Below are 12,236 nucleotides of genomic sequence, written 5' to 3' on the forward strand. Positions count from 1 at the left end.
GTGAGAACAGGGAAAGGTAGGTAATTTCCTCTTGAAAACCAAAAGAAAAATGGTTTTCTACTTTGTGATACCGAAATTGCTGAAATTTGAATTGTAAAATTTCATTAAGCAACCTTAATGAAGATCATTACCATTATCTTCATGTAAAATCACCTTTTGAAAATGTTCCCTATTCATAAAGGAGAAAGGTATGAAGGGAAGAATTTGTTAGTTGCATGCTTCAAAAAATATTAGCATGCTAAGAAGACGCGAGACTGGGAACAGCTCATTGTCGATATGCTGGTGGAAAGCTACTCTTCTGTGCCCTCATTAATGAGTATAATGTGTCTGCATATGGGCATTTAATGGTACTATTTGATGATAGAAAAATAACTTCAAAGAAGACATGATGATCATGATGATGGCTTTGTGGTTGTTCGGGAGCTACTTCAAACTTGCTGAGAGATTGAGTCTTGGTTCTTTGTACCTTGTTTTCCTTCAAGATCAAAGTATCTGTGTCATCTGGAGGTGACTGCATTCGAACATACAAGCCAGAAATCAAGAAAGGAAGCTACAACAATATCATTGTCAACGTAAAGACAGCTGTTGCTGACAACCTCCTTTTTTATCTTGGAAGTGCCAAATTTGTAAGTCTAATATTCAGCTTTCCTTTGGTCTACTGTGTGTGTGTAGTCAGAGGTTAGTCCTGGTAGTGGGGAAAATGTGTAGAATCTAATAACAAGGTCCTAAAATTGTATAAAGTGGCGTTTCAAGATTTGAAAACTTCAGAATTTTACCTCACAAAGTTTTTTTTTCTATGCAACTTTTTGCACTATTTAGGCATATCTGCTTTCATTTGTGAGTATAGCAGCATTTACTTTGAGTCATATATCCAGAGCCAGCTATTGACAAAGAAAAACTAATAGGAATAAGGGTTTTTCTTTTTCTTACTTTAAGAAATTCTAATGAACTTTCCTGTTAAATGAAAATGGCAAATTGTACTAATTTCATACCAATGAAAACTCTTATGATTCATGTTGAATTTATGACTCCAACTTAAATAAAAGAAGTTGTAGCCACAAAAGCTCACCCAAAATGTTCTAATTCCTTTCGTTTGAACCATTTGACTTTGCCGGCATGGAGACCTTCCAAAATGAGTACGACTTATCAACAGGCCACTCCATGTAAGTCAATACTTGCAATTCAGCTGAGAAGTTCCAGGTCACCTTGGTTAAAAAAATCAAAGCTGGACCCTCAAAAATGTCAGTGTCCTTGGTGAAGACAATAATGAATTTTTAATCCAAATATTTGCTTTTATCTCTACCATAAGTATCAGAGTAAGAAAAGACTTTGTCTCAAGATTAGACCTAACTAGAATTGGTTAAATTAACACGTATGCAACAGCAGTTTGGACAATGGAATATTACTTAGTCATACGCAATAACAGATCATATCATTTTAGAATTTTTATTGTGAGCTTTCTAATTATTTCACATATCTCTAAATGGTGCCTGTTGAAATCTCTGCTGCGTGCTTTCTATCTGATATCTATTGTATTTGTGTTCCTCTGAACTAGATCGACTTTCTGGCTATAGAAATGCGTAAAGGAAAAGTCAGCTTCCTCTGGGATGTTGGATCCGGAGTTGGACGTGTAGAGTATCCAGATTTGACTATTGATGACTCATATTGGTACCGTATTGAGGCATCAAGGTAGCTAAATCAATAAAGATTAAAATAATTGACAGAACTTTGAAGTAGTTTCCTAGTTTATAGGAAAATTCCTACTTCCATTTCAAGAAGGTAGCTATGTATGTATGTAATTTTATGTATTGTATATTTATGTATAAATGTGTGTGAATGGGTATCTTTGGAGTACCTGTTATGAACTGACAAATCTTCAAGGTGTTGACCGGAGAGACCAGTCCACTTTGGACCCCTCATCTGGTTGTCCCATAGGAATTTTGAGGTTCAGTTGTTTTCAGTCATCTTGTCACACCTGAAGAAGTACTGAGACTCACCTTTATTCAGCACAAGTCAGAGTGTAAGAGATGCCACTGGTGCCTGTCTTTGGTGTGCACAGCTCCTGTTCTGGTCTGCATAGCATCCTTGCCTACAGGCACGTGCAGTATCTAAATGCTGGCAAGAATATATAACATGTCAGGTCCACACTACTGAAATGGGAACTAACAGAAAATTGATTAATTCTATCCTTTTTTTTCCTTTTTTTTTCTTTTTGAGAAAGATTAGCCCTGAGCTAACATCCACCACCAATCCTCCTCTTTTTGCTGAGGAAGATTGGCCCTGAGCTAACATCCATGCCCATTTCCCTCTGCTTTATATGTTGGACACCTGCCACAGCATGGCTTGATAAGTGGTGCATAGGTCCATGCCCAGGATCTGAACCTGCAAACCCCAGGCCGCTGAAGTGGAGCACGCGAACTTAATCGCTGTACCACTGGGCTGGCCCTGATTAATTCTGTCTTTGACATTTTGATTCAATTAACTTCTAGCAGTAAATAGATTACTTATAGAAAACATTTCTGTCCTCAATACTTTCCCCTCATTTTCTCTTCTATTTTTCCTAATTTTCAACTTCCTACTAAGCCCAAAGCAGCTAGCATTTAAGAGGTATGGTTAAGGGCCAAGGGAGAGAATTGAAGTTGACCAGAGATGGATAAAGAAGACTTGAGGATCTGGTAATCTTTGAATCCAGGTGACGGATACATAGAGTTCCGTTCTATGTTTGGATATGTTTAATTTTGTCCATAATAAATTGTTTAAAAGAAAACTTAATAAGAAGCAATATTTTCAGTTCCCTTTTAAGATCTTCAGTACGTGTGTGTGTGTCTGTGAAAGAGAGACCGACAGACAGAATGTGCCTCCATGTGTGATGGTGAGGGAGGGATTACGCACCTTACTGGGTTTCAGAACATTTCTATTCACAAAGTACAGTTCTTCTAACAGAAGAGAGACATTCTGTGAAAGAAGAACCTTATTTGATAAATTCATTCTATTGTTTCCATGTATTTCAGTGAATACTGCACTCTCAAAGATAAAAAGATTACCAAAATGAGACAGCAGGGAGAGAAATATGACACTAAAGTTTTGTTGTGACTGCTTGTCTCAGAAGAGAGACCACATTTTCATATTTAACAATTCATGGAAATCAATCACTTAAGAAAATGAAATAAGATAGTAATAGCTTTCAAAATTCTATTAACTGAATTTAAAAGTGAAGTTCTATACAATTTGTATACACAACCCTGAAGACTAGATATTATACTATATACATTAAGATGGTATGTCAAACAATAAAAGACACACAATTCCAGGAAACTTCTTCAGCAAATTTGGATCCAAGACATCAGAGGGATTTTAGGAGAAATGATGCAGCTTAAAGCAGAAAGGTGGCTCACTGGGGTTCACTTGCTGAATTAAATTAGACAAAATGCTAAATGAAGTAATATAAACGTTTAAATAATGTGTGTTGGTAAATAGTACGTTGTTCCATAAAGCGATATGAAAAAGGCTTTCTATTTAATCAAGAGCAATTCCATCAGCCAACTGCTTCTGTGTCATTTCGTATCAATGGACACATGCAGAATCAGGGTAAGTGGCTCACTGGTCCTGGTTGAATCTGACAGTAAACATCCATCAAAGATCTGACTCTGGGTTTTGATTTGCAATTTAATAAATCTGGAACTTTAGAAACTGAACACTCAGTTCTCTCTTAAATATTCCAAAATAAGTCTCTGCATTTATACCTTCTAAGTCTGAGGTTACTAGAAATGTGATACATATTTCATTTTCCTCCACTTTATTTCAACACATATGCTGGAAGAACTGGGAGAAATGGAACTATTTCTGTAAGAGCACTGGATGGACCCAAAGCCAGCATTGTGCCCAGCACACACCACGCAGTGTCTCCTCCGGGGTATACAATTCTAGATGTGGATGCAAATGCAATGCTCTTTGTTGGAGGCTTGACTGGGAAATTGAAGGTAATGTGTTCATCCCCATCCTGTTTATTTCACCTGTGTAGACCATTCCTGACGTGATTACTTTGGGGGAAGGCATGATAAAGCTCTGTTAAAACCTGACCACTTTTTACTTAATTAGTGTTTATGAAAACATGAATTCATTTTGAGTAAGAATTTTCTTCCTTGACTATTCAGTCTAGAAACCCAGTACTTTTAAGCCTATGTGTATTTACCTAAACAGTTGTTGTTTTGCCCTTATCTATGGCACAATTTTTTTATATTCTTGTTTTAGTTGTCTCAAGAACAAAGTGTTTTTTAAATATGCCCCATTTTTCTTAATCAATTTATGCTTTATTGATATGAGGTATTATAAAGTTCAAACTCACATCTAATTAAAAGATTTATGAATACCTTGGGAAATATCACAGAAGCCATAGCTTTCAAATCCTGCTCTGATTTTTAAAGTTATTTCGAGTTGTTCTTCTCCTCATTCTTATAGAGTAATGCTCTTAATATTCATAATTGCTTCATAACGGGTCCTTGTGCATTTCAAATTGCAAAGTGCCTGCATTTTAAAGAAGCTTGTGTTGATTAAATGGAATTAGGTGTTAGAAAATGGCCTGTGGGTGAGATGTAAGCGCACAACCAAATATAACGGATAATCCTGGGCTTGTCAGAATCATCCCGGGATGAGATTAGTCAGAAAATGTGAAAAGCCAGAGTGACCCCCAATTTCTGAGAACTCAGCCTCCATATCGAGTGAGGCTGTTTTATTTGCTTGGTGCACGAGATGTGACTCTAAAGTATTGGAATTGATTCCACAACTGCACACTAAAATCATCCTCATTTCTCAGAACCGCGCATAAATATATATGGCACATAGTAATATACAGTCATATGGCGACTTTCTCGCCTACCCATAAAGATGAATACAGGAGTAGCACAGAGTGATACAAAAAACATGAATTCTGAAATCAAATCCAGGTCCGATTCCCTGCATTATCACTTACTAAAATATGGCCTTACACAAGTCCCTTAACCCCTTCGGCTTCAGTTTTCTCAACTAGACAAGGAAGATAAAAATATTTCCCTTGTTTGCATATTGTAGAATATAATAATAACTTTCATAACATTTATATAGTCCTTACTATGGACTAAGTAATGTTCTAACTTATTTAATTTTCATCAAAAGATAGCTAATATCTTCCTCATTTTATAGTCAAGGAATCTGAGTAAGAGAGGAGATAAATGACTTGACCAAGGTCACATAGCAATTAGTGGCGGAGCTGGGGTTTGAACACATGTTAATAGGCACAAGAGCCCACTCTTAATCACCGTGCCTTACCACCACAAGGAATAGTGAGATTATGTGCATAAAATTTATAACAAATGCCCGAGACATGGTAGTCACACCTTAAACTGCATCTTAAATAATTCTTATTCAGGTGTCATTAGGTATAAAGCAACTTCCTGATGCCAGTCTCCGGGAAAAAGACAGACAAATAAAATCTATAGAAAATCTTAATCATTTTGGCCAAGAGTTTCAAGGCCCCTGCCACACTAGACTATCAACCAAAAGCTGAAAACAAGTAACTAAATCAACATACTAATGAAAATTCAAAGGCGCAGGAAAAAATCCCAAGGATAGCTTTTTAGGATGCAAGAAGGAAAAGCAAAAAGCCAGTAGAATCCACAAGTAGGATAATCATCCTCTGGAAAATTAAGAGAGGCTCCAACTGATGAGCAAGAATCCCGAGGACTGTTCTGACTTGTGAATGCCAGCGAGTCTGATCAACACTGTCTCCATGGTAGTGCACCACTTGGTCACAGCCATAGGAAGGTGTACCTGTCAATAGTTTAACCTAAAATTATAAGTACAAATTTTTAACTACTCAGTGACCATTTGCTCTACATTTGTCCTAAAACCCAAACATGTCAATTCACTTTTCCTCCCAGATTATTCAGATAAATGTGGCTTAGCTTTGGCAAAGTCTTTCTCAAGTTATAGGCATCAGAATATGGTATCCATTTGTAATATGCCAGTTCCAAAAGAAACAGTTGTCTAAATTACAGCAAGGTTCCCTAGAGTGGACCAGGTCATGCCCCTCTTGTGACTGTGCTCTGGGTTAAGAGTTTTCCCTGTGAGAATGACACCAGGGTTGTCATTCAACAAATATTTATTGAGCCCCTATTAGATGTCAGGCTCTGATCTGTGTATCCCAGTGAACAACACTAATGTAGTTCTTCTCTTACAAATTTAAACTTTCCCTTCATTCTCTTGTGCTGGAAACATTCTTGGATGTAAAAGGAAGTAAAAAGGTGGGGACAGCACCAACAAGCATAATCTGCATTTCAGCTCTCTTTCCCCTTTGTGTAGGCAGTATCTACCCCTTCTCATGATCTCCGGAGAGAAATGTTCCTGGTGGTGTAGGAGCACTCATGTTTATTAAACAACTTCTTTGTGCCAGGCACCGGATGTAGGACCGAAAATAAATGATCTAATTTAATTCTCCTGATAACTCCGTGTTATAGACAAAAAAAATAGAATTTCAAAGAGGATCAGCAGCTCACCTAAGTCAGCAGCTAGGAAGTGTTGAAGTGTTTATTTACTAACGGCGATAAACTGGTATAGCACAAAATAACCAAGATCTGTGAGGATAGGATATGGTGAAAAGATGAATAGGTGCACAACCCAGAATATCAGAAAGAGTGGATGATAACTACTCCAGATTCTGCTGCTCATAACTCTCCTGGGTACTGTAAGATTTTTTGTGAAAGTTAAATTCTAACAAATATAATGTCTCTCTCTGCAGAAGGCTGATGCTGTGCGCGTCATTACATTCACTGGCTGTATGGGAGAAACATACTTTGACAGCAAACCTATAGGGTTGTGGAATTTCCGAGAAAAAGAAGGCGACTGCAAAGGATGTACCGTCAGGTTAGTTGAGAGGAGGACTCTCCCTCGGTCTGGCCTGTGCATCACAAAAGCTCTGGTTGTGTTGTACAATATTCTATTGCCATGAGGATGAGGCGGAAGAGGTTTGAAGTGGTTATGTTCAGAAGTGGATTGACCATGAAGCTAATGGGACTTCAGTTCCCTCCCGGATTTGTGTGGATACTTTCCAAGGTCCGGGGAGGCACCCCAGCAGTATTTTTACGTGGTCATGTGTTTTTGTAAAATTTGCAAAGGTACGGTGTTTTAACTTCAATCAGATAAGACTGCTATCTCTTCCCACTCCAACTTCCCTGCATGTCCAGTAGGTTTTCATGTCTCTGGCTATCTTGTACTCATAATTTCTTTTTTCTTAAAGAGAGCTCTCGCTAAACTGCTTAAGCTTCAGGCCTCACAGAGCCTGGCTGGACTCCCTCTGCTTGTGTTCACAACAAAATACAGAACCTGGGTGTGGTGTTATCTCCTACAGGATTTTCCAAATGACACGTAGGGTCGTGTAAGTGTTTCAAGTGGAAATCCATGGGTCTTGAAGATTCTGCTCAGGTGGAGAAGGAGAAGAAGGAACCAAAATAGACCAGGGGAAAGTGCAGTAACACTAATCATCAATTATGAGATAGAGGTTAGAATGTTGGGATTTAAAAATATTAATTTTTTTAATTTAATTAATTAAAATTAATTAAAAATAACAAGCATACAAAGCACATATAGAGAATAAATATGCCTACATAAACCTGAATAGAGGACAGAAAACAATTAGGTAGAAGTGGAGGATTTCTCTGCAAAAAAAACTTAGAGCCCACTAATCAGCTGAGCCCACAACTATTTTAATTATATTAAATTGAAGCTATGAAATTTAAATTAAAATACCTGGAAGCTTAAAATACATAGGTAGCAACTCTAAAATTATTAGGAGCCAAGGAGTTTGTATTTTTTATTTCCAATATAAAGGGCACACGCGCATTGCCAGGACCCAAACTCCCCACAAATGCAGCAGAGTACACTTCACATTTTCTTCTCAACATCTCTAGAGTTTCATAGAAGAAAGTAGCCCCAAAATATTCTCTCTGCAAATTTCAACTTCCAACTCTTTATTTATTTTTGTCATCATGGACTTAACACGGTGTTGAAGACAGTTTGAAAGCCTGATCCGTTCATGGTTTAAAGTGGTTTTATCAGTAATCTTCATTAAATCTAATAGGAAACATTATCTATAAAATTCTTTCAATACAACAAAGACAATGAGGTCCACGTTAATATTCTGCTACTCACACATCAAAACCAGCTTCTTCCTAAACATTTCTTTGGTAAATTTATACGTAGAATTTTCAAAAGCCTATTGTCAATGAAACATCTAAAGCATTTAAATGTCTATTCAGTAGTGCATATCACGTATTAAGACTATAACATCACAGGGGACCGGCCTGGTGGCGTAGTGGTTGAGTTTGTGTGCTCTGCTTTGGTGGCCCAGGGTTCTCAGGTTTGGATCCTGGGTGCAGACCTACACACCACTCATCAAACTATGCTATGGTGGCATCCCACGTACAAAATAGAGGAAGATTGGCACAGATGTTAGCTCAGGGACAATCTTCTTCACCAAAAAAAATTTTTGAAAAGCTATAACATCATTAATTATCAATTCTGCAAAGATCTTGTGCCTTTATGTGAATTAATATAATTATAATAGTATTCCTATGTATATGTAGGATGTTCTTCAGATTACAAATATTCACCCTTACAACTTCCTGATACTAGGATGAAAAAGTCCGGTCTAAGCCATCAAGAAACTTGGAGGGAGGAAAAGACAAATACTAAAATAGTCAAATACCAGGGATAATAAAAATCCCCTTAAAAAGGTACACTCAGAGTATACCATGATTATTCATGTAGGGTTAGGGACATCAAAATCTGCTTCGTGAAGGAGGTGACATTTGAGGTGGGCTTTGGCATAGAGTGAGAGTCCAAAAGAGGAGCTGGCAGATAGAATGTGGAGCGCATCCTAATCCCAAGGACAAGACAGAGCAAAGGTAGAAAGACTGGAAAGCCAGAATGTTTTTAGAAAAGAGCAAGTAAAATCTTCTCTGCTATGCCACTTGCTTCATAAATGTGAATTCGCTCGGACAGGATTGGCAAATGGCAGAGTGATGCGGAAGTCGCATAGGTTCCTACACAGTTCTTCCTAGCATATTAATATTTTGCATCAAGTAGAAACAGCTGATTGCAAAGTCTACCAACACAGCTGAAGATACCAAGCTCAAGAGTACGGCTCCACAACACAGCCTGCACATGGTGCCCATTCCCCTGTGAACTTGCCCTTGGCTTGGCCAACCCCTCTATCTTGGAGGTGTTCATTGCCATTTCTCCTCCATCGTTGTGCATTTTGCCCACATCTGTCACTCAGCAGCATCAATCCTTACTTACCCTCCTTGCTATCAAATTACCTTCACCTATTTCTTTTAAGGTAAATTTCTATAGTTACTAAAATAATTCTTTATTTTCAAATTTTTTAACATACCTTTTTGAATTATGCTATTACTTTGATCAAAATTGTTATTGTTTTTGTGAGTGCTCTGATTACAATGTTGCGTAAGTTTTGAGTGACCTGCCCCAACACCATTTTCCCCAAAGCCTTGGAATTTGATGTAATAATTTTTACACAACTCCTCATGTTTGTTTGTTTGTTTTCTTTGCAGGAGAAGATGTATTACACTTTATTATAAAGACCAATTGTTCCAGTTTTAGAGTAGAAGTGATTATATGGGGAGATATAAAAGTTGAGGCTACAAGATGTAGATTGAGAAAATTTTATATATCTTAGAATGTCAATTTTAGAAATTTGCATTTATTCAGTAATCAGTAGAAAGGATATAATTGTTGATATGCTTTAGAAAGAGTTATCTGTCAGGGGTATAAAAAAGAAGTGTACCTTATTTTTCTTAAACTTCTGAAAATCACATTAAGGTTAAAATAGAAAAAAAATTGCTACAAGTAAAAAGTAAAAAGTATACTGAACAGTGACACTGAAATGCTGATGAAATGTGAATATGCTAAACCTCAGTATACATCTAGTTCTGTAGCTACAAGTTACATGTGGAAGAACGCGCTGTTCTTCCCAAATAGCAAAATTAATCCTTACTAACTTGACCAACATCAAGTTTCAAAAGAGAAACAAAAGGCAGGTTAAGAAGGTTAGCATTTATTGGTTATAAAAGAATAGTTACTTCTCCTGGGAAATGTATTCAAAACAAATCAGAAAACTCTAGTATAATGTTAGATGTTGAAATACTATAGACCAAGCCTGGAATGACTCGTTTTTCGCCTCATCTCAAAATCACCAATTTAAAGCTAGACATCCATTTGGGCTAATGAATTAAGTGAAATAGGCTAATCTACTTCATGGTCCCAGAACATAACTCTTGCCTGTAGATTCGCCTTTTGCTTGAATAGGAGCATCTCCTATAGGGTTGGAGAAGGAATGGGCCTTAGAAACCATTCATTGATCTAACCCGTTCATCTCGTGGTCGGCAAACTGAGACCTGAGGTGTTAAGTGAGTTGTAGCAGGACCTTAGTGAGATTCCATCAGACTCCAGGGTACCTGCCATTTAATCTGCTATTTTTTCTACTATATGTTGAGGTAATTAATAGATTAATGACATAAGGACATCAGGGTATAAATATCGCAGAGTTTTATACAAGAAAAATAAAATGTCATATGTATTTTTCTTCCAATACTGATCCTGACATTGAGGTTTTAAGTTTTTTTGTTTGTTTGTTTGTTTGTTTGTTTTAAGTTATAAGGGACAATGTGTAGAGCCAAAGCATCCAGAAAACTGTCAACAGTGACTCCCAGGGCCCTTTCTGGGATTGTTGTTGGGTACCACGGCAGTGCATAATGTGAAGTTCTAATATTTGAGGACTTTAGGGAACTTCTGCTTAGTAGACTCTACACAGCGTTCTCTAATCTTGAATGCGATGCTCCAGACTATACATTTGTTGCAATGATGAAGGAAGCCCAAACAATAGCCGATGTGCTCACTATCAGTTACAGTGTTAATAGGTTATTTGGTTCCTCAAACTTTCAGGTAGCACTTTTCATGAATACTAAAAATCACCCTTTAAGTTTACATTACAAAAAACAATTTGTGACATCATCTGATCTTATTCCAAATTAGATATAACTTAAAATTACGAAGATCCCACCATGAAAGACAGAGAATAAGACTCTTCTTTTCCTTTTATCTTCAGAGATTTATTTCTCTCTGGTCCAAGAACAGAGAGAGAGCCAACTTGTCTAAAATGTACATTTCTTCCTCCACAAGCCCATTAATGTGTGTACACTCTTATTTTTCTCATTAGCCAAGATTTCATGCAAATAGTAACCTACGCTCTTGTTATTTTACCAAGACATTTCTATAATATTTCTCAATATCTCCTCTCTACTCTCAAGTTAATACAACACTCTAACTTCAGAGATTCAAATATGCAGGTGTTTACAGCTTAAAAAATATCTCCACAATTGAGACCTACTCTGTAACAACACCAATTAGATAGATGAATAGCGAGCTAGATAAACGATAGAAAACTTTGCATTTGGAAAAGAAATCTTTTTAAATGTTATGTTTACAAGACATATGTAAGATATTCATTAATTATTCAACAAATATAGATTGAACATATATGCCCTGTGAGGCAATTTGCTATACTAAAATCTCCTTCATTCCACAAACATTTACCAGATTCTGCTCTGAGCCAAGAACCAGGCTAGATGCCGAGTTTGTGCCTGCCATAGAGCCTGGCCCATTATCTCTAGCTGGTCTCCTAGAGTTTACATTCCAGTGAAGAAGACAGATCAACAAACATGCGAATAGCTAGAGGAATCCTTTATTGTCTGAATCTAATCTGTCCCAGAAAAACCTATTGGATAGCAAGCATTCAGAGAGTAGAAACTTATATTCCATTATGGTTTTTTTTCTTGCAACTCTAAGTTTGTACATTTTGATCATCTTCATCCTTCCCACCCAACCCCTGTCCCCTGTTATGTTACATATATGGGAAATGTAATAATGCGTTCTCAACCTCTCCAAAATCCCCACCAGTTCACACCACTAAGACACACTTAAACACCAATATAACTATCCACCAATTTAGCAAAACATAAAGCATTTAAAACATCAATGACCTAGTTGTTAAACAGCTAATGAAGTCCAGATGAGAGATGGTGTTACCTGGTCTAGGAGGGTGGCAGTGGAATTGGAGAGAGGTAGAAGGATGGAAGATGTACTTGGGATGGTTCTTGCCCTACAACGGTTTACAATCCAGTCTCAGA

The 12,236-nt window shown here is 37.2% G+C and overlaps 1 protein-coding gene across 5 annotated transcripts in view; it reads left to right on the forward strand.

Moving 5' to 3' along the window:
• The window catches only part of LAMA2 (laminin subunit alpha 2), a 537,163-nt gene that overhangs the window by 477,925 nt on the left and 47,002 nt on the right, over positions 1-12,236 (forward strand). For all 5 annotated transcript variants that reach the window (XM_070496423.1, XM_070496424.1, XM_070496425.1 and 2 more), the window contains 4 exons: positions 483-626; positions 1,556-1,689; positions 3,821-3,980; positions 6,773-6,897. In XM_070496423.1, coding sequence (XP_070352524.1) covers positions 483-626; positions 1,556-1,689; positions 3,821-3,980; positions 6,773-6,897 — 563 coding nt within the window. The remainder of the gene's footprint in view (positions 1-482; positions 627-1,555; positions 1,690-3,820; positions 3,981-6,772; positions 6,898-12,236) is intronic.

The sequence above is a fragment of the Equus asinus genome, chromosome 24 (assembly GCF_041296235.1).
Source record: "Equus asinus isolate D_3611 breed Donkey chromosome 24, EquAss-T2T_v2, whole genome shotgun sequence".
Lineage (NCBI taxonomy): Eukaryota > Metazoa > Chordata > Mammalia > Perissodactyla > Equidae > Equus > Equus asinus.